The sequence below is a fragment of the Vicugna pacos genome, chromosome 1, assembly GCF_048564905.1.
Source record: "Vicugna pacos chromosome 1, VicPac4, whole genome shotgun sequence".
Lineage (NCBI taxonomy): Eukaryota > Metazoa > Chordata > Mammalia > Artiodactyla > Camelidae > Vicugna > Vicugna pacos.
In genome coordinates, this window is record NC_132987.1 from 85088782 (window position 1) to 85112181 (window position 23400).

Sequence of the window (23400 nt, forward strand, 5' to 3'; positions counted from 1 at the left end):
ACCTGGGATCCTTCTAGGCAAGATTTCTGTTTTTTCAACAAGGAGTTGAAAGCATTTTTAAACTGGGAACTATAAAATTTAATTGAGAATTGCTCTCCATGGAAAGAAAACGTGAAGACTCTATGTATAAATATATAAATTATTGTAATATATATCTGCATCAAATTTCACATACAAATACTAAATAATGAAGTTATTAACATCAGCATCCCATCACACAGAACCGGTGAAACCCTACGGTGTAACAGGGAAGTGTCTTGGTCTCAGTCTGGTCTGGATTCTCTTGCCTTATCATTCGCATTCTCTGGGCCCGTGAACCCGAGCCTGTGACACCCAACTGCAGACAAATCTCAGCGGTTGTCTGTCTGAAGTTGCTCTCATTCTGACTTTCAGGTTACTCTCAGCAAATGCGTTTCTCAGGTTGTTTGCTTCGTCCCAAATGCAGGCTGTGGTTACTGATGATCTGGGAAGGGACACTTCTGAATGTGCGGCTTCCCTGTGTAGCACTGGAATAGCAGTGTGTTCCTCTAGCCTGCTGTGCACCATCCAAGTGAAAGAGGCTGATTTTTTGGTGAGAGAAAAAAGTCTCCCACATTTCCCAGAGCCATGAACTTCAGGACTGCTCTGCTCCTGAGTACACACTACTATTACTACTATTAAGACACACTACTCTGAGTGTGTCCTAATATATCAATAAATAATGGAGAGATTTATTGTTAAAACTTGAGAAATAATTCATTTGCAACGTTGACCACTCTCCACTTTAAATGTTTCCAAAATAACCTTGATTCCTCATTATATTATCTGTTCTTTCTAAAGGATCTCCAGTGCCAGTGGGTATAGATGTCCAGGTTGAAAGCATTGACAGCATTTCCGAGGTTAACATGGTAAGTTTCTCCATGAGACACTTTTTTCTGAAAAGATAGGGTCTCAACGGTGTCAAAATCAGTGGTGTTTTAATAGATCATCTTGATCGTGTATGTTATTTATTTTTCCTACTTTGCTTAATAAAGTGGAAGTTGCTTTCCTGTCTTGTGTTCACTGCTTTCTTTCCTTGTTTTTCCATTCTCATTCCTTCCCTCTTTTCCTTCTAATGGTTTTACGGTAGTGGAGCACTGAAGGACATCGTGGCGTATTTAGCTGTGTGACATGAACTAGGAACAACTGTACAAGAAGAAAGATGATCATAATATATGTGAAATATGAAATCACAGCCATGAGTCCTAAACCGTAAGATGATGGACAGCTGAACCTGGGTGGATGGACTCTTTCCAAATATCTCAGTCGATACTAAATTTGCTTATCTGTAGACAAATAATAGCAGGATAAAAAAAAGCATTTCTAAAAACTCATAGGACTAACAAGTTAAATTAAGAAAATATTGTCCATTCGTTTCATTTTCTAGAAACCTAGAAGAGACTGCTGTTCTTTCATTTTGAATATCTGTCATTTTCATGGAGTATTACTTAAACCCATTGTCCCTAAAACTTTAAACTGACCAATTGTTACCATATTCAACCTTCCTTTTAGCCTTTTTCTGTCTTCTTTGCCAGATTGCATGCCTTACTTTTTTGTTTCCTGTTCCCTAACCCCCAACTCAGTTTTACCATTTTTGCTGTTCTTATGTTTTAATATCCACTACCATAATTTCCCCATTTTATTTTCTCTATTCTTACTTTAGAACCACTGTGTCTACATAATTACCAGAACCATTTTTCATTTAAAATATTTCCAGGTCTTATCGAGATTTTACTTTAAGAAATAGTGCTTCGTACCACAACTAGCTTCCGTGTACAATCACGTGCATTATAGCTGGAATTTCTTTTTACCTTCTACTGTTCTATTAATTTGTTCATGTTTTAGAGTTTTGTGTAGCCCATTTTAGTATTTTTCTATGCCAAATAAAAAGTGCTTTACAGTTTCAAATTTACAATTTCCATTTCCTTGTTGTTACCTAATTGGTGTATATTCTTGTATTTGAATCACTCTTTCCTCCTAATTTTGTTCTCTTCAATTGTGCTGTCTTTTCCATCATCTCCTGTAGTTGCGTTCCTTTTATTTCCTATCAAACTACACTGTGAGCACCTGTTATTGACAAGGGCTCTCATGGGTATTAACTGGTAAGACGCAGCTCTGAGTATGTTTTGGTTTTGGTGGTGGTATCAATTTTGGCTTTGGTCCGAACTTTAGTTTTGTTCCCACCTCCCCACAAAGCATTAGGGAGTTTGTGAGTGCCATCCCGGGGGCCTGTGCCCTGCAGTGTGCCCTGGAAACCATGCCTGGCTTTCCTTTTCACTCGTCCTGCTTCATTCACTGATGTTTCCTCCCTGGTGCCCTGGGGTCATCTGGGGTTGCAACCCTAGGCCAAATGCTTATTGTCTTTCATTTTCTACTTTGACTATGGAAGCTCATTTTGAGGTGGGAGGGGGTCAAAAATAAAACCGGGGAATGTCTCCTCCGTGACTAGAGAGGGTATGAACTACTTTCATTTCAAACTCCATTTTCCATCTGGAAAGGTTTAGTTTGTTGTTTATACAACCTAGTCATTTTGTGTACATGGTTATGCACATTAATCCTTGCATTTCACCCCTCTTTCTGGAATCTTTTACATGTAGGCTTTTGTGAAACTTTCAGAAGCTTTAGGGTACTTTTTGGAATAAAAGTATTTTTGGTGTATGAATTGTAGCTTATATATAGTGTTTTCCATAGAATTCAGTTTTGAAATTTAGATTCTATTGTATTATTTTTAGTATGCAAATACCACAATTAAAGATAAAAATTTTTTAAAGAGAGAGAATAAAGTAGGGCTCTCTTAAGGAAGCAGGACCTAGAAAAATATAAATTACTTAATTGAAAGATCAAATAACCTTTTCATATATACACTTAGTATTTTTATTGATAGTGATTCTTCTAACCAATCATTACCACCCGAGTGATAACTAAGTGAAAAATTATAACACATAAAAAGTCCAGAAAAGTCAAAGCAAAATCTTCTATGATCCGAAATCTCATTTTAATCTTCAGTTAATGTCCTTCTGGTCCCTGTCATTATCTAAGTCAATATTTATTTCAGTTCAGTATCAAGCCTTTCATGAAACTTCCTTCATTTTAAGCACCAATACTACCCACTACTCAAAAATGCCTTGGTTAGAAAGCGTTGGCTCTTCTCCGAACAAAAATGGCTTTTACTGACATTTCCTTGAGCATCTTGTGCTCCAGAAGCAGGCTCTCAGTTCCGCTCTCCTGATATAATCGTGAAGTCATCCCTGAATGACCCAGTTTGCATCTAAACTTCTCACTGTCTACCCCACAGCCCCTAAAACGACCTCATCCTTCTCTGCTGTGTAAGGTCAGCCTTGGTACTCAGTATCAGCAAAAACAACTGTGTTCTCCACTCCCAACTTGAAAATGCTCTCTAATTATCAGTGACCCCCAGTGTTGGCCTCTCTTGCTTCTCATTTATCACTTTTCCACCCTCCCTTGCCCCACCGTGAATTCACTTTCAATCCCTTTCAGTTTCGCCCTGCTCTCCTCCCAACATGCTGTTCAGCCTCCTTATCTTGATGGTGCCAAGTAGCCGTGATGCTCATACATCACTGACAGGCACCAGTGTCGGCCACGTGCCTTCACAGGCTCAGTATTTGCCAGGGCCCTTCAGATCAGACTGAGCGTCTGATTCTAAATATATGCTTATTAAAGCAATGCATACGGTAACCACAAAGTTCCCTGTGTCGTGGTGTTATGGTGATGGATGAATCATCCTATTTATTCACCCTCACCCTAATCCAAAACTGCACATGCCTGATGCTCCCAGATTAACCCAGAACAATGATACAATATACCTCTATTCTGAAAAACAAATGAGCTCACCATTACTTGATGACTTATTTGTGGTTTAGTGAGATTTATCCTTTGCTTATATAATAAATGTCAAAGTTCTGTCATATGTATTAGTTCAAGAAAAAAAACTGAGTATTGCTGGGAAATAAATGATAGTAAGAAGTAAGCAGTTGTGAAAGGTTAAGTACACTGTCGTTACCCAAACCTGTGACTTGGACCAAGATAAGAAAGTTTCTGTTCAAACAAACAAAACATTAAATGTAGCATCTGAGAGTCAAACAGAGCTCAAATTATTGACATAACCATTTTTTTTCTGCTAAAATAATGTTAATATTGCTTTTTCTTCTCATCCTTGCCTCCTTACAACTGGAATGCACGTTAACAATTGAAATCCCTGAGCCATACTGGGCCAGAGTCTCTGGGAACTAGCTTCTGGGAAATGTGCCATTTTAACAAATTCACAGGTGATTCTTTTGCACCCTTGAATTTCAGGACCACCATTTCATGGTATTCACTTTGTCTCTTAAGCTGAGGGAGATTACTGTCTCTGTCCCAGGACCTCTGACAATATGCCTTCCACTAACAGCTGCAGTAAAGGCTGTGTCCAGGTTTTTGTCGGACTGTAGCTTCTCCCACGTGGGGAGGTCTTCTTTAACAAACATGATATCAATTTACAGATACAAAATCAAGTATAAAAGTGAGTATGTATTTATAATGAGAAAAGAAATAAAAATAAAATACTAGGCCATGGGGTTTCAGGTCCCTTTCTTCTGAGATCTCTTTAGGTGATTTACCAGGATGCTTAGGTAGAAATGCTTTCCACTTATAACCTGTTTCCTTTCACCAACTTGACTACTTGATAGTTTTCAGAAACTCTCAACATTCACCAGAGTCCAGGTGAGGGAGAGGCTCTGTAACTGAAGCTCAGTAGCTTCATTCTAAATCTACCTCTGAAAATAACAATAGAAGTCATTCACGTATAAGTCATTAACACCCGTGGAAACCAGTTGAGACTAATAGGGTTGGTTGGTCATCCTGAACTGTGTTCCTACTGGCTTTGACATGTCTCTTTTTCTCTCTGCCTAGGACTTTACAATGACTTTTTATCTCAGGCATTACTGGAAAGATGAAAGGCTCTCCTTTCCCAGCAAAACCAACAAAAGCATGACCTTTGATCATAGATTAATCAAAAAGATTTGGGTGCCTGATATCTTTTTTGTCCATTCTAAAAGATCCTTCATCCATGATACAACCATGGAGAACATCATGCTACGTGTACACCCTGATGGAAACGTCCTGTTCAGTGTCAGGTAAGGAGCGCTGTTTGCTGCCTTTGGCTTTCTCATACCCCACCATCCACACCACAGCTGGTGGGTCTCACTTCAGGCTAAACTCACAGTAGTGCTGTATGTAGTCAGGCTAGAGCGTGGGGGCAAGCAGAAGATGTGATTTTTTTCTTGGTTCTAATTTCTAGGTTTTAAAGAGTGGTTTCCTAGTCTAACTGTACCCACTCTGGGCATATATTGGAGAATTATGGACATCCTTAAGAGTCAATTTTCTGGGTACACAAAACTGCTTTTCCTCCTCACCAACTCCACCCCACCCTGCATCCCACCAAGTCGTCTTGGAATCTTGAATTAACTAAATAATTTTGTGAACTATCCCCATTTCTCACAGGAAGATCTCATCATCATCCAGGTTACCCCTAATTTCTTCATTTAAAAAATTTTGAAAATGAAAAAATTTTTAATTTAAAACATTTGTTCTGACACTATGCCATGGGTGTCCTCCATCTTTAACATACCATATGTTATTTAAACCTAATGAGTCCTGTACATACTAAGTGGCTTATCTTAGGTAATCCAAAAAGTTTTGGTAAATCCAAGCAATTCAGTTTTTTTTTTTTGCATGTCTTAGAAATCCCAGAAAGATTCAGTAGTAAACTGAAAATAAAATAGCTCCCCCAAAGATATCCATGTCCTAATCTCTGGAGCCTATGAAGGTTACCTTATTTGGGGGGGGGGGGAATCTTTGCAGATGTGATTACATTAAGGATCTTGAGATAGATAGGAAAATTATTCTGGATTATCTGGTTGGGACCTAAATGCAACCGTAAGTATCCTTGTAAGAGATAAGCAGAGGAAGGATGTGACACATGTGGAGGAGTGGAAGGCAGTGTGACCATGAAGACAGAGATTGGAACCCTGCAACCAGCAGCCCAGGAATGCTGGTGACTGCCAGAAGCTGTAAGAGGCAAGGAATGAACCTCCCCCCAGAGCCTCTGGAGGGAACAGGGCCTTGCTGATGCCTTGATTTCAGTCCAGTGATACTAATTTCAGACTCCTGGCCTCCAAAACTCTGAGAGAATAAATTTCTGTTGTTTTAAGCCACCACATTTTATGGTAATTTGTTACAGTGGAAACAGGAAAGCAATACCGAGTCTCTTTGTTCATGAAAAACACCTTGCTCACTTTAGTACAAAGATGCTATTACCAGACATTTCATAAAAGTTGTCCATGTTTTTTTTAAAAGTGCTATTAAAGGAAAATATTACTTTCCATAGGACTTTTAAATCAGGAGTAACATAGGACTGTAAGAAGTGTTGGAGTCAAGCCTCACTAGGGAATCAGAAGAAGACAGCCCCATCTGGCCGCAGCATCTACTGTTTTGTATTATTTTGATGAGAGGATATCCACTAAAGAATTGATTCAGTGGGTTGTCCTTTACTCTGCATATTCCAAAGAAATGTTTGGCTCTTGCCTGGCTCCTGGGAAATAACCTACAAGCCCTTGGAATGTCCTGCCTGATAAGTGTGTCTTTATTTACTGGAGGCCTTGAGCCACATGGTATCAACTTGACCTCGGGAGGGGCTGAAGACTAAGGTCAGCCATAACTGCGTGACCAACCCTCAGTTAATACTTTGGACTCCAGGGCTCACGTATCTTCCTTGCATGTTGTCACGCATCACTGCGAAGAGAAGCGCCGTCCACAGAGACCCACGAGAACAGAACAATGGGAAACTCGCTCCTAGTCTCCCCTGGAACCTGCCTTGTGCACCTTACTTCATTGCTGATTTTAGCTGGTCTCTTTCATTGCAGTAAACCATCATCTGTTAGCCTAACAGCTTTGAGGAGTCCTGTGAGCCCTTCTAGTGAATTGTTGAACCTGATGTTGGTCTTGGAGATCCCGAATACAGAAAGACTCAGAATTGTTGTCTGCACAGCGATTTCAGCTGACGGCAGAGCCAGTCCAAGCCCAGAGCCAGGTCACCTGGCCTCAGGCTGGGTTCTCACACCATCTACAGACAGTGATTCTCTCCTTGACCAAATTCTGCTCCATTTCCTCTGAACTCTCTTCTTACCTTGACCCTGATTTTGAGCTTCTATGTTTGTGTCTGCTAAGTTAGTTTAGCCAGAATCCCCCATTCTCAACGTCTGATCACCCTCCATATCTGATGAGGTTCCGCATCCACCTACCCTGCCCCCAAACCCCAGGTGATATCTGATCACCCTGGCCCGTCTTCAGCAAGAATCCTCTCAGGTCCATTTAGCCGGAACCCCCCAACCCCTGATGTTTCCTCTTGGTAATTTTCCATCCACTGACCCCCAACCCCCTGTTCCTTCGCTATAAATTTCCACTTGTTATATTTGGAGTTGAGCCCAATCTCTCTTCCCTATTTAAAAAATATATAGTAATCCTCTTAAATGGAGTCTGCCTTACCATTCTTTAACAAGTGTCAGGAATAATTTTTTCTTTCACAGTGCCTATCTGACCTCCTTGGTTGTTAATTTATTCACATGTACTCTGAAGGAAGTAGACTCAAAGACTTCAGAAGTCCTTTCCAGCTTTAAAGTACCAGGAAGATGTCAAGATGAGTGTGTTTTGTGACACAGTCATCCAGACACCTCCCTGACCTGGCATTTTGCTGCATAACTATCGGCGGTAGAATTCAACCCCCGGCAGGAAAAAAAAAAAGGTTCCGCTTCTCTGATTAACCTGGGGGCACCAGGGGTAGGAGCAGCTGTTGCCTTTGTGTTTTGCAGACTTGCTCAGGGGCCTTTTGTGAACCTCTGATCTGCTGTTGTAGATACCAAAGCTTTTACTTTGAGGCAGGACCATAGTACAGCAACCTCTGCCTGAAGCCAAGCCAGGAAAATCTAGGAGGACATAAAATTTGGGGAAAAAATTCCTAATCAATATGCAAACCTTTCGACTTAATAGCACCTGAATTACGCATTTTGCACATAGGTCTATAACTGTAAATGTTCCAGGCTTACCCCTCACTCCTGGAAAGATAATTTCCTCGAGTAAACTTGCTTTGTGAAAGAAACCTTTACCCAAAGGTTTTTATGACCACCATTTCCAGCTCTTTATTGCTGGAAACCATTTAAAGTTTGGGTTTTCCAAAAGGTAGAAAATATTTAAATCTATTGAAAAATCTTCTAACTTTGAAGTGTGTTTTTCTGAAAACATCAGAGCCAGAAAATACAGACGAAGCTGACCAGGAAGTGGTGAGATCAGAAGCAATTATTAGAGCAGGAATTCACTCATTAACTCTGTGTCTTTAGCAAATCACCCACCTTCCTGTGTTCGCTTCCTTTTGGGTTACTTGGATGAAAGAGGCTAATTTTGCATTCGATAGGAGAGCTTCAATGCTGCGTGGTTTATTTGACCATGTAGTTAAATGATCTGCAGTTTTCTTTCTCTCATTTTTTCTGTAGGATAACTGTTTCGGCCATGTGCTTTATGGATTTCAGCAGGTTTCCTCTTGACACTCAAAATTGTTCCCTTGAACTGGAAAGCTGTAAGTGCTACTCCTTGATGGAGTGAGTATGCATGATCGGAACTCATCCTCACAACTTGTGTATAAATGCGCACACTCTTAACAAGCATTTAAACATCTTCATACAAGTTAAATATGTTTATCCAAAACAGCTGTGTGGTTGGTTTGTTTTCTACTAAGGATGATGGCAAATTTTCTCTCAAATGAGAAGATAGATAATTCAAGGAAAAAATGCTTTGATAACTACATATTCTGCGGTTTCCACAATGGTTTTAAAGGGACATCTCCCTAGAAAAGTGTATTCTTACTAACATTATTAACATAGACTGACAGATTTAGAAAGCTCTGGAATTTTTGTTCCCGTATGAATCCCAAGCTTCCATTAAGTGTTCTTGGGTTCTCCAGAAAAGTCCAGTTCTACACAAAGATCCCCTAATCAGAGTCCTGTCAAAGAACCAAGCCAGCTCCCTGTCAATAACTTTGACCCACCAGCTGTTTTTGACATGACATCTTGAAAGCTGACTGCAGTTTTTCATGATGTGGGTAAAATGCTGGGAATCTCAATGAATGTCTCCTACATAGACACCTTTCCCCAAATCCATTATAAACTTTATATAACACTATCGATTTTAGAAAAAAAATATTCTTTACAAGCTCGACTCACTTTGGAATTTCATCCAAGAGAGCTATAGAACTGAAGGAGTCTAAAGACTTGGCGTCAGGCCTGTGCCTGAGAGGTGATGCTATGACGTCGCTCAGTGCACACAGACATGGGAGCAGCTCTTTGGAGAGTTTTAATGCATCATGTGGGCACAAGAAAAGTCTCCACACTATGTCAGGAGTCAGAGTCTAATTTTTGAAGGGTTTTTTTTTTTTCCTTTTTGAAGGTGTGAGTTTCATCAGTCTGTTGGCAAACATATTTGGCACCTGATATATATGTGACATTGTATACATGTCCCTGGGGATACAGAAGTATATAAAACATGGGTCGTAGACCTCAGGGAACTAACTTACAAGATCCTATTCTAATTACAAGAATGCTATTGTCCTGTCTTAGATGCCTACAATGAGGAGGATCTAATGCTGTACTGGAAACACGGAAACAAGTCCCTAAATACTGATGAACACATCTCCCTTTCTCAGTTCTTCATCGAGGAGTTCAGTGCATCCAGTGGATTTGCTTTCTATAGCAGTACAGGTACAGTATTTTATGTGGACAATTCATCAGCATTTATTGAGCATCTATCATTTGCAAAGCACACGTGGAAAGACTTAAGTCCAACAAGGATCCCATTTGGCCAATAACATCATCCTTCATTTACAGGCAGCCATCTCCATTTTCCAAGACAGATCTTCCTCAGCTTACAATGGGGTTACCTCCTAATAAACCCATCCTAAGTTGAAAATACTGTAAGTTGAAAATACATTTACTACAGCTAACTTCCAGAACATCATAGCTTAGCATAGCCTACCTTAAACATGCCCACAACACTTAACATTAGCCTGCAGTTGGGCAAAATCAACTAACACAAAGCCTATTTTATCATAAAATGTTAACTTTTTCCTGTAATTTGTTGAATGCTGTACTTAAAGTGGAAAACAGAATGGTTGTCTGGGTGCAGAATGGTTGTAAGCATATCGGTTGTTCACCTTCACTATCGTGGGGCTGACTGGGAGCCGTGGCTCACTGTCTGTGCCCAGTGTCATGAAACAGCATATCGCTAGCCCAGGGAAAGATCAAAATTCAAAATTGGAAGTATAGTTTCTACTGAACGTGTATTGCTTTCACATCATGATTAAGTCGAAAAATCCTAAATTAAGTCATCCAAAGTCAAGGACCAACCATCTGATCACATTTCTGTCTTCCTCATGTAACCACCTCTAACTAGACATCTTGCTTCTATTCAGCCCCTGCAGGCTACTCATTATACAGCAGACAGGGTATTCTTTTGAGAACATAAAGAGCATGAGTTTTTTCCTGCTCAAAACCCTCCAGTGTTTTTCCATCAAACCTATGGAAGAATTTAAGCTCACCATGGCCTACAAGTCCCTACATGATTTGGCTTCACCTAAGGTCGATCTGACCTCACCGGCCACTCCTGGCCCCTCCACCATACCTGCTCACCCCACTCTGGCCTCTTGTTTGCCTTCAAGCACACCCATCTCATTCCATCTACAGGGCTTCTGTTTTAGCCCTTTCCTCTCTCTGCTTGGAATGCTTTTCTGCCATCTTTTTATGACCAGCTTCCTTCCTCCTTTTTCGCTCAGGACTTTGTTCAAATATCATCTCCTCCATGAACGCTTTCCTAGCCATCCTGTCTAGAAGAGTCTTCCCTCCTCACCACCCCCAATTTGTGTCTGTCTTCACAGCACTTACCCCTTCCTGAAATACGTCTCTGTGTGATTGCTTTATTGTCTGAGGGCCAGCTAGAGAGGCTGCAGGGATCTGTCTGCCTCGTTCACCATTTCTTCCCCAGCACCTGGAAAGTGCCTGGGCTGTGATTGGTGCTCAATAAACAGCAGCTGGATTGATCAATCAGTAAAGTGTGTCACTGCTCAAAATAGAAAACCTATTCAAAACTGGGCCTGAATGATATACTCCTTTCCATGACAGATATATTTGTGCTGTGACAACATTTATCCAAGGCACTTTAAAAAATTGTTCTGGATCCCTATGGATTCAAGTTACAAGGGGCCTTGTCTTCCCTGGTTGGTAGCATTCTCGGTCATTTCAGACAGAACCCGTATAAAACACCATTGTACATTCCTGAAGCCCTGCTGAGGCCAGAAAGCGTGCCACCGCTGCCGCTGAGTGCACCACTCTGTCCTTGGACTCTCTTGTTACCAAAAGCCTGTGCCATTAAGAGAGAAATCAAAATTTACATCACACAGAAGCTAAAGGACTTTCTAGGACCAATAGCTATGTCGCTATTTAGGTCCAGAAGAAATGTTGTATCTCACTCCGTTGTTTGTCTACATTGCTTCGGATTTAGCAGGTGATGCTATTAATTGTGATAATGCTTCCTCCTGCCTTTTCTGATTATATAAGTGACATATTCATTTTGATCATTGATCTGTCCCTGGCACACAGTAGACACTCAATAGCTAATTGTTAAATGAATGAATGAATGAATGAATGAATGGTAGATAATTTGGAAAGAATTCAGAAAAGTTTAAAGAAAAAGCTTTTATAATCCCACCTCATGGATATAAACTATGTTATTATTTTGATATATTTTCTACTTCTTTTTCTTCTTTTCTCTCTTTGTCTTTCTCTATATAAGTAAATATAGGTATGTTTTTTTAATCAGGATTTTTAATGCCCTTAGTTCTAAAGTAAATTAATATTTAAACAAAGTAATGCAGTGAACAATGATGCACATTGAAGTATCATTTAGCCTTTTTTGTTTTACTACTGCTATGATGAAATAACTTTGGCACATGGTAAGTTGTGAATAAACTTTGCAATATTTGAAGCTATTAAAATGTGATATATATGAAGCATAGAAATTCAAGAGTATTGTTTCCTGCACAGAATACATATAACACATATAATAACAATGGCAATTTCCTCAGATCTTGAAGCCTAAGTATCCATTAGCATACATGCAGACGGTCTCTTAAAAAGCAGTTAAATTTCACTTCTAAATTCTAATTTCACCCACGTATCATTCTACTGGCTCCACTGTCTCTTGATTTGTGTTTGTCAGATTTTTTTAGCCCTACCAAGCAGTTCTGACACTAATTGATTTTTATCTCCTTCTGGTCATGTTTTAGAGTCTGCCTAAGGTCAAATTAATACTTGCATTGAAAAACTTACTGCTCAGAAAGATGCTTTTAGTCGTTTTAAAATGTAGTAAAAATTCTTATCACTCCAATGTAGTTGCATTTTTAAGAAATAGCATTTTGATTTTTGAAGAAAACTGAAAAAAAAATTAGGTTCAAATATACATGGTTTACATAATAAATTAAAATTAAAAAAACAAGTAACAAAATATATATATATATAATCCCATATTTGCTATTTGTAAATATATATATATATATAGTTTTTTAATGTTTAGAAAGATTAATGATAGATACCTTTGAGAAGTAAGTATAAATATTAGGAAGATTTTCAATTTTATTTCAACACTTCTCTATTTTTTAATTTGTTAAAATAGACATACTTTTTAATGAGAAAGATTAAAATAGACCCTAAGACTTAAAAAAATAAAGTATGTTGGAAGTTCTATTCAAATATCAAGTCAATAATGATATCTCAGTTCATTCAACCATTTCTGAGGTCTCAGATCAACATTTATAAATTGATTTTAGTTAGTGATAGTTCCACCTCACATTTTCCATAAATTACCAGTCTACACAGAGCCAAATTCAAGTATTTTTCTCAGATTAAACATTCATTTTATCAAAAATATTTTATATTTTGTCTTCATTTCTATCACTAAAACAACTACCATCACCACCATTCCCAAATCAGTGATACAGGAAAAAAAAAGCTGTATTTGTGGCTTTGGTTACAAGAAGCAAAAGTATAGTTATAGTTGTAGACCTTTAGTTTGCATTTGATAGCTGAGCCATCATGTACTCACTTTTTCCCGTGTCATTGCCTTCACCACTCTCTGTCAATATTAACAAGCAGGTGAGGGCTTCTGCCCCTCATCCCTTTCAGAGCCCCTCAAAAGCATGCACTGTTAATTTAGCAGGAGAAAGAAATGACTCCTGCCCCTGTGAGATGCATTGAACAATTACTGTTTATTGCAGCTTAATGTGGTGGCTGAAAGTACAAGTTCTGGAAAGGGACTGCCTGAGTTCAAATCCTGACTCCTCCACTTATTACAAATGTGACCTTGGACAAGTTGCTTAATCTCTCTAAGCCTCAATTTCCTCACCTTTAAGTTAGTTTCTACCTCGTAGGGTTGTGAGGATACATAATTTAATAAATTCCAATAACTTAGAATACTGCCTGCTATACTCAAAAAATACTAGCTAGTAGCTGTCATTATCACCCTTCGTAGGGTTGTGAGGATACATAATTTAATAAATTCCAATAACTTAGAATACTGCCTGCTATACTCAAAAAATACTAGCTAGTAGCTGTCATTATCACCCTTTTTATCAACATAATCATCCTTATCCTTTCAACACAAATTGAGGCCATAGCATCAACAGGCCATTGAAGGTGACAGTCTCCAGGTATGAAAACCTTCTTGAACCTTGTGTTGGACTGTCTCCCCAGTTACTGCCTGTCTCTTCCACTTCCTGCTGCTCACTCTCCTGCCCTTTCGCTTTCTTTCATAAACTCCCCTTCTTTCTATAGTGTGGCAACCTGATGGAGGTGGATGGACACTTCCACCCACAGTTGAGTTCAGATGTCTAAATTCCTGATACCACACACGTACTGAAAGGTATAAAGAGATTTGTTACTTAATAAGTGAGGTTTTCTAGAGAAAGCAGGGCAGCTCCCAAGCAGGTCTGAAAATGGCTTGAGAGGACAGGGAGGGGAGCCTGGCTTGGGTTTTGCGGTGGTTAGACAGTGGGGCTGGGGTGAGGGCCCCCTTGCACAGAGCCGTGTTTGCACAGTTTGATCTTCCACTGCTGGTGCCAAAAGAGGGAGCACGGGGCTTTCTTACTAGCTTGCCCAGGTGTGGGGCAGAAGGGGACGTGGGGCTAGAGAGCAAGCAGCAGTCAAATACCAAAAATGGAGTCAGACTTTGTATTTATGACACTACCCAGAATGAGGGCTCCTTCTCTTTCCAAAGCAGCACTGCTTTTCCTGATGAGTAAAGGGAACTCTTCCTGGCTACAGCTTCAGCAACAAACTGTCCCTAGTCTCCCTTTCCCAGAAGAACTGCAAGACAGAGCAGCATTTCTCCTGCTTGAGTGCAGAAAAAAAAAATTCAGAAAATTATGAGTAAAGAAAAGACTTCATTACCTAAATTTATTTCAAGACTTAAAACCATATACATTAACGTGTCTTTCTTTATGAAGTACTTTCACAGCTTTTCCTCATTTCTTTTAATCTCACAATAATTATATGAAGCTATAACATGAGAGATGCTATTATTCCACTCTACAACCATATTCAAAATTCTCAATTGCGAACTATAATGAAGTGGGCTGTAACATAGGTAATACAAGACAATGGGCAGCTTAAAAACAGAATGTATATTTTACTTTAGAATGTAGTATGTAGTGTATCCTTTATTACATTACCCTTGTAATGAAATTGTTGGGTATTCCTGAAACATATCAACTGATGCTGAGAGGACCTCAGAACAAGCAGGAAAGAGAAGGGTGGTCAGCACTTAATTAAGAATAGAGTACTAGGAGTGCAGCCTGCCAGTTCGTGGGGGATTGGATAGGTGTGTATCTTAGACTGAGTACCTAAATATTTACCTGATCTAATAGGTTTGCCATCTTGGGTTACATAAGAAATTACTGCTGAGGAAGTAGAAGGGTTTTCCAGCTTTGCAACACCTGTGATTTAGTGTTACTATTTTTAACCTGTAATCCCCGTGTTTTGAATAATTTTGTCTCAAAGTGAACAGCATTTATCATAGAAAAAATAACCACCACTTATTAATGTAAGCATATTTTCATTTTTATGTATTTTATTATTCACTGTCTTATTTGAGAAGAGATTTAATAAAATTGGCATCACAGTAATTGTGAAATAAAGCAACATTATATGAATTAAAAATGTGTGAGAGAGTAAAATGTAGAACAAGGGTAAGTTATTGTATGAAATCCGATGTTTGGTCATTAGAGAAGAGCACTCAGAGAAGTCCTATAGATAGTCCAAAATTTTGGCCTGTAGGCTTCCTTGCAGCCAATGTGAAAAGGGAAACCTGAACAAAGTATGTGTGTAGATATGACCACAATTGGTGTTCTTGATCAGCGCTAATCAGTCAGTAGTACCAGTATGAGTTCATATAATTCCAACAGAAACAAAGAAACATTATCATTTGGCTACTTTTTGGCAGATTTGTCATAGATAAATTAATGGTACCCATAAAACTTTGAAATAATAAAAATAGGTCACAGATACTCCCTCCCCCAGTCCCTCTTTGAATGCTTAGCTGTCTGGATCCTAACTTGGAATCCAGTGACCTAGTAGCTACTGTGAATCTCTTCCTTCAGATAAAATGTTTCCTTTCATTTGTTACAGCGAGTAAATGGTTTATTGCCTCTTGTGGTCAGTCATTAGTCACGTATTGAAGACTTTTTCACCAGCAGAAACATTGCAAACACAATATAGTTTGGCAAAAGGTCTTTAAAGGCCATCCCACAAAATAAAATTACTGTTCATCCCCAAACAGCAGGTATGAAATTTAAGGGAGAATATTTGAGTCAGATAGTTAAACAGACTGCAGTTCAGGTAGCTCAACAAACATTGGATGCAGTGCAGGTAAACTAGGGTGACAGCATTAAGTTCCACGTTTCCTAAGAGCTTGGAGACTGCAGAAGCAGGTCATTTCACTAAGCGTGGGGTTGCCACAAGGAAGCCCGTTCTGATGAAAACTTCGGCTTTTTCTCATAGGTTGGTACAACAGGCTTTTCATCAACTTTGTGCTAAGGAGGCATATTTTCTTCTTTGTGCTGCAAACGTATTTCCCAGCTATGCTGATGGTCATGCTTTCATGGGTCTCATTTTGGATTGACCGAAGAGCTGTTCCTGCAAGAGTTTCCTTGGGTAAGTCTTTCCACATCTTTGTGAAATATTAATATAGGAGAAATGTCGAGGGCTGTAAATAAAAAGGGTGATAAGTGGAGAGGGAACGAGAGTGGTAGTTTAGTAGGGTTGGTTACAGATTACTGAGGTCACAGTATTTGGCTGAGAACTTCAGGAGCGAAGTGCGGCTGGCCTCTTTCCCTGGGAACCCAGACGTAGGTATGAAGCTGCACCAAGCGGCCAAAGCCGGGTGACAGTAAGGAGAGGGTGCAGTGGTGAAGCACAGATGTCTCTCTTCTCCTTTTCAGGAAAAGCCCCCGCCCCTTGCCCAGTTTCTTTTCGCTTTGCCTGACCAACATTTACATCATAGAAGGGTTCCATTCAAACTAATTTACACTATACTATTGGTACCTTAATAAATTTCTTTTTGGAGAAGGGGAATGCTTAAATTCGGAAACATGAATGCTAAGCAGAAATTAGGGCTTAACCAAAATGCCAAAATCCAAATCAACCACAGTGAACTTTTAGGCATGGTGTCAATTCAGTTGGCGAGAGATTTTAGGTGGCAGGATGTTGCCAGCCTCATTGAAGTTGCCACACAGGTGTGATTATCTACCCTGTCTAGAGTGTTATGTGCCACTGTCACACATACAGATTTATGGAACCATTTCAGACCCACTTAGCAGTTACTGAGACCCAACAAAGTGGAGGTGCCAAGCTAAGCACTTAGATAACATGTTACTTCATGAGAACCCAGGAGTCTATCCCATCTGCTTTCTTGGCTGGTTCAGGGTAAAACTGCAGAACTCTCTCATCTGGGCTGATTTTCTTCTTTCACCTGTAATGCTCTGTCTAGAGCAAAGATTGTTAAAAGTGGTTCACAATCATTGTAATTATCACACAATTCAGTCCAGAAAGGGTGATTTCTAAGTTAATGCTCACAAATTATATGCATACTTCAAAAGATGATTTGAAAGACCTAAATTGTCATTAATATTAATAATTTGTTCACATCTTTCCCCTGTTAAAAGCTTCAATCTACAAGAATTTGAGGCTTGAATGTCTTCAGGGGGAAAAATACCAGCTGAATGAGTAATTAAATTATTGTGGCTGTTCCTTCACATCAGAGCAGCCTGGTTCTGACCTGAGGACATTCAGCAAGAGGGCAGAGTAGACCCAAAGAGGACACCAAAGGCCCATTTCCAGCCCTCGAGGCAGATGAGAAAGGCATTCAGTCTCTAAAGGTTTATGAACAAGATTTTTCAATGGGATCCCAAAAACTGAACGCTCAGTTCTTACACTTTGAAAATTAAAGCAATAAAAGCTGGTTCCAGGGCAGGTTGGGGTGAATGGAGAACATTAAAATGCATTTAAGACACCCCTGGAATTCTGTGCTTCCTGCAGCTACATCTGATGCCTACATCTGATGCATAGGGAACCACTATGCAGATTTATGTAAAAGAATATACAAATCAGAAGTGGAATCAGATGTGTCCCTGTCCTTTTTTGTTTGTTTGTTTTTTAGTAAGAGAATTTCAGTATTCCTAGAACACTGCTATCTTCTCAGGCTTTTGCTCCCTACTGCCCTCACATTCTTTCAAAGATGCTTTGCTCTGTTTTGCTCGCTCTTCCCAAATGCGGTGTTACACAGCTCTCTGGAAGGTCCCTCAGCAAGCTGTCTTCTCAGCTCTTCCCCTACTTCACTTTCTCCAAAGTACTTTACACTATTAAGCATCCTCTCCAAATTCAGAACCAAATGTAGTGGTCCAGAGCCCAGCCTCAGCTTCCTCATCTGCAAAATGAGATTATTCACACTCCCTTCCTGAAGGTCACCATGGGAATTAAATGGGCGCATTTGTGTCCACGGGCCAGGCTGACGTCTATGCCGTAGTGTTGGATAAAACCAACCAACAAAAAATACATTCATTTTCATTACTCTGCACTGGTCTTGTTTTTCTCTTCCCTTGGACTTTTCTTCCATTTCTCATTTTTTACTTCTTCCTTCCACTCCTTAAGTCACTCCTTCCCAAGGTTTTGCTCACTTTTGGTTCTTTCATCCAGTAGACCACGGCCCCTGCTTCCAATGTCTGTCCCTATGAAAAGAAATCCCCAGTTTATGTCCTTATCTCACGTCTTTCTCTCAGGTTCCAGAGAGGTAGGCACTGCTGCCTGCTGGACTTCACCTTCAGGTGGACAGGCACTCAGCACGGTCAAAACTGAGCAACCACTCTCCTCCCACACACACCTGACTCCCACTTACTCTCCTGACTTCAGCCCTTCTATTAAGGGTCACCAATTCATTGAGCCTGTCATGTTTGAACCTTCAATTTCTCTCTTGGTCTTTGGCAGTGGTTCTCAAACTCTGGTTTTAGGATCTATTTACACATTAAAAATTATTAAGGACCCCAGAGAGCTTTTGTTTTTGTCAGTTGTATCTGTCATTATTACCCATGTTGGATATTAAAACAGAATTTTTAGAAGTATGTAGCAATTCACTTAAATATAGTGATAATAAACTCATTACAAGTTACCATAATAACATACTGAATGAAAACTGTTTTTCTAAAACAAAACATTTTCCATGAGAAGAGTGGCATTGCTTTACATTTTCACAGACCTTTATTGTCTGCCTTTATGGAGGACAGCGGGATTCTTACCTCTGCTTCTTCATTCAACTTGTTGTGCTAGGCATATAGAAAGAGATCTGGCCTCACTCAAATACATAGTTGGAGAAAAGAGTCATATTTTCATAATGTTTTCAGATAATTGTGCGTAGTCTTCCTTGGCATTAGACCAAAGTTCAGCAAGCAACACTTTCTTTAAGGTTAGCTGCAATGTGGAATCTGAAGCTATATCAATGGATGTTTTCTACTCTGTTAAATTAAAATCGATTTTTCTATCTTGCACTTTGACTAGATCTTCTGATGCATGCATTGGTCATTTGAAAAATATCAGTGTCCTAGGTTGCACGAATCTTCCCAATGTTCACATCATTCCTTACATGTACCAAAAAATCACATTCGTTAATACCACAGCTAATCTTACCCAAAAGAAATCTGGGACAAGACAAGGATGCCCACTATCACCACTCCTATTCAACATAGTCCTGGAAGTCCTAGCCACAGCAATCAGGCAAGAGAAAGGAATAAAAGGGATCCAAATTGGAAAAGAAGAGGTAAAAGTGTCATTATATGCTGACGACATGTTACTATATATAGAAAACCCTAAAAGGTCCACACAAAAGCTACTAGAGCTGATTGAAGAATTCAGCAAGGTAGCAGGTTACAAAATTAATGTTCAAAAATCAGTTGCATTTCTTTACACTAACGATAAATCAACAGAAATAGAAAGTAAAGAAACAATCCCCTTTAAAATAGCACCCAAAGTAATAAAATATCTGGGAATAAATCTAACCAAGGAGGTGAAAGAATTATACATAGAAAACTATAAACCACTGATGAAGGAAATTAAAGACTTTAAAAAATGGAAAGATATTCCATGCTCTTGGATTGGAAGAATCAATATTGTTAAAATAGTCACACTGCCCAAGGCAATCTACAGATTTCATGCAATCCCTATCCAATTACCCAGGACATATTTCACAGAACTAGAACAAATCATAATAAAATTTATATGGAACCATCAAAGACCTAGAATTGCTAAAGCATTACTGAAGAGAAAGAAAGAGGCTGGAGGAATAACTCTCCCAGACTTCAGACAATACTATAGGGCTACAGTCATCAAGACAGCATGGTATTGGTACCAAAACAGACATATGGACCAATGGAACAGAATAGAGAGCCCAGAAATGAACCCACAAAGCTTTGGTCAACTCATCTTCGACAAAGGAGGCAAGAATATACAATGGAATAAAGACAGTCTCTTCAGCAAATGGTGTTGGGAAAACTGGACAGCAGCATGTAAAACAATGAAGCTAGAACACACCCTTACACCATATACAAAAATCAACTCAAAATGGATTAAAGACTTAAACATAAGACAAGATACAATAAACCTCCTAGAGGAAAACATAGGCAAAACATTATCTGACATACATTTCAAAAATTTTCTCCTAGAAGAAATAAAAGCAAGAATAAACAAATGGGACCTAGTGAAACTTACAAGCTTCTGCAGAGCAAAGGAAACCAGAAATAAAACAAGAAGAAAACCTACGGAATGGGAGAAAATTTTTGCAAGTGAAACCGACAAAGGCTTGATCTCCAAAATATATAAGCAGCTCATACGACTCAATAAGAAAAAAATAAACAACCCAATCCAAAAATGGGCAGAAGACCTAAACAAGCAATTCTCCAAGGAAGACATACAAATGATCAAAAAGCACATGAAAAAAATGCTCAATATCACTAATTATCAGAGAAATGCAAATCAAAACTACAATGAGGTATCACCTCACACCAGTCAGAATGGCCGTCATTCAAAAATCCAAAAATGACAAATGCTGGAGAGGCTGTGGAGAAAGGGGAACCCTCCTACACTGCTGGTGGGAATGCAGTTTGGTGCAGCCACTATGGAAAACAGTGTGGAGATTCCTCAAAAGACTAGGAATAGACTTACCATATGACCCAGGAATCCCACTCCTGGGCTTATATCCAGAAGGAAATCTACTTCAGGATGACACCTGCACTCCAATGTTCATAGCAGCACTATTTACAATAGCCAAAACATGGAAACAGCCTAAATGTCCATCAACAGGTGACTGGATAAAGAAGATGTATATTTATACAATGGAATACTACTCAGCCATAAAAACCGACAACATAACGCCATTTGCAGCAACATGGATGCTCCTAGAGAATGTCATTCTAAGTGAAGTAAGCCAGAAAGAGAAAGAAAAATACCATATGAGATCACTCATATGTGGAATCTAAAGACTCATGGACAGAGAATACAGACTTGTGGTTACCAGGAGGGTAGAGGGTGGGAAGGGATAGACTGGGATTTCAAAATTGTAGAATAGATAAACAAGATTACACTGTATAGCACAGGGAAATATGCACAAAATGTTATGATAAATCAGAGAAAAAAATGTGACAATGAGTGTGTATATGTCCATGAATGACTGAAAAATTGTGCTGAACACTGGAATTTGACACAACATTGTAAAATGATTATAAATCAATAAAAAATGTTAAAGAAAAAAAAATCTTACCCAAAAGTTTTTGAGTTGTAGGAAGCTCTCAAACTCATGGTGATGGGTCCAAGTTTAACATCCTTCTAATTTTGGCTTGAAAGCTCAAAGTTTATCATTTGGCAACAAATGCCATTAGTTGTTTTACTTCAAGTGATAGGCTGACTACTCAGTTTGAGGGAAGTATCTGTCAGATACTCAGATCTGTACAACCATCATTTGTCTGTCAGTTGTTCTTTTGAGTAAAAGTAGTTTTTCATTTAAAAAAATGCCTAGTGTCCAGCTCACAACTCAATTACCTGAGCCCTTTCCCCCAAGGCAGCCCTTGTACCTTTCTATGCAGAAGTATTTTATATATACTTCTTATTTCCTCAACTAGAATGTTTCAAAGGCATATCCTCAGGCCTGTAATTTAATAAAATTAACAATTTTTACTGATTTTTTAAATTGTGATGCTGGGGGCTGAAGAATGCAGTGCCTACCAGCTGGGTTGGATGCTGCTGCCTTGGTTCCTGCTAAAGCAACAGCAGTTTTCCCCAGCATTGCTTTTGTCCCACCAGTACAAATGTCAACACAGTGGAAAGGGTAAATGATGTCTTAGTACTCTTATCAAACTTGTTTCTACTATACAGAACCTCTGAAAATGTCTTGGAGTCCCCAAAGGACCCGCAGACCATACTTTGAGAACCATGGTTGTAAGGTATCTGATTCTTCAGAGTCAGCCTTCTCTGTAAGAAGTCTCCAGATATGCTTACCCTTTCTTTTCCCTTCCTCCTGCCTTGACCAGTGCTGCGAGCCTTGTTAACTCTTCCCTGGATTGTCCCAATAGATCACTATCTGCTAGGTTTTGTGACATCTGTCCCACTGGGGAGTAGGGAGCAGAAATCCAGCTTAAGCTCCATGGAACGTGGTTTGAGGTGACATCCTCTGGAGGAAGGGGCATCTCTTACTGATTTTGCACAGATTACACAGGACTTATAATTGCTTATTTCACCTCCTGTTCTTGCCCCAGTTCAATCCTACTGCCAGAGTGATGTCTCTTAAACACAAATACAGTCACAATACACTCATCTCAGATGTCATCGTGTAAATACACTCAACTTGGAATCCAAGGTGTCCCTTGAGGGTTGCCAGATAAAATATGGGACACCCAGTTACATTTGTATTTTTAGATAAGCACCAAAAAATATTTCAGCATGAGCATATCCCAAATATTGCATGGGACATACTGATACTAAAACATTCTTCATTGTTTGTCTGAAATTCTAATATACCTGAGTGTTCTGTATTTTTATTGGCTAAGTCTTCAACCACACCCCTGCCCCAGCATACCTGGCTTGGGCTTCAGTCAATCTGAATACTCAGTGTTGTCAGGCAGGCCCTCTTACCTGTGCTTATCTCACCTCCATACATTTGTCCTGGCTCTTGCTCTGCCTAGCGTTGTCCTCCCTGCCTGTCTTTCTCTGTCAAAGTCCTGCCATCTCTGAATGGCCAGGAGCCTTTACTGATGGTTCCAGGCAGATATGATCTTTCCCATCTTTGAACCACAGAGCACTTTGTATCTCTCCTAAGGTACCTACTTCCTCAATTTTGTGTGTAGCTATGGGCTGGGTTGGTAGCTTATCTTGTCTCCTCTATTGAAGTATGAGTTCCTTAAGGATGAGCATCATTATTTCCATCTTTTTTGTTCCTGCAGTGATGGGCACAGTGCCCTGCACAGATTTTGTGCTCGATACATAGTTGTTAAATTGCCAGTATTCAGCCCATCATGTTTTTAGTAACTGTACTTCAGTTACTAACTGAAAACAAATGAAAATTCATTGCTTATTAAAACCCACATTTGGGTTCATTTTCTGATTGAAGATGAATCACTTACTGGTTAAGACCCTTCCACATGTGTCATGTCTCAGATAAAGAACAATCTGAGGTATCAACTGTGATTAGGCAATTCTC

At 39.4% G+C, this 23400-nt stretch overlaps 1 protein-coding gene across 1 annotated transcript in view; it reads left to right on the forward strand.

Moving 5' to 3' along the window:
- The window catches only part of GABRR3 (gamma-aminobutyric acid type A receptor subunit rho3), a 48769-nt gene that overhangs the window by 14816 nt on the left and 10553 nt on the right, over positions 1–23400 (forward strand). The window contains exons 3-7 of the mRNA XM_072970341.1: positions 820–887; positions 4927–5150; positions 8562–8644; positions 9681–9821; positions 16167–16319. Coding sequence (XP_072826442.1) covers positions 820–887; positions 4927–5150; positions 8562–8644; positions 9681–9821; positions 16167–16319 — 669 coding nt within the window. The remainder of the gene's footprint in view (positions 1–819; positions 888–4926; positions 5151–8561; positions 8645–9680; positions 9822–16166; positions 16320–23400) is intronic.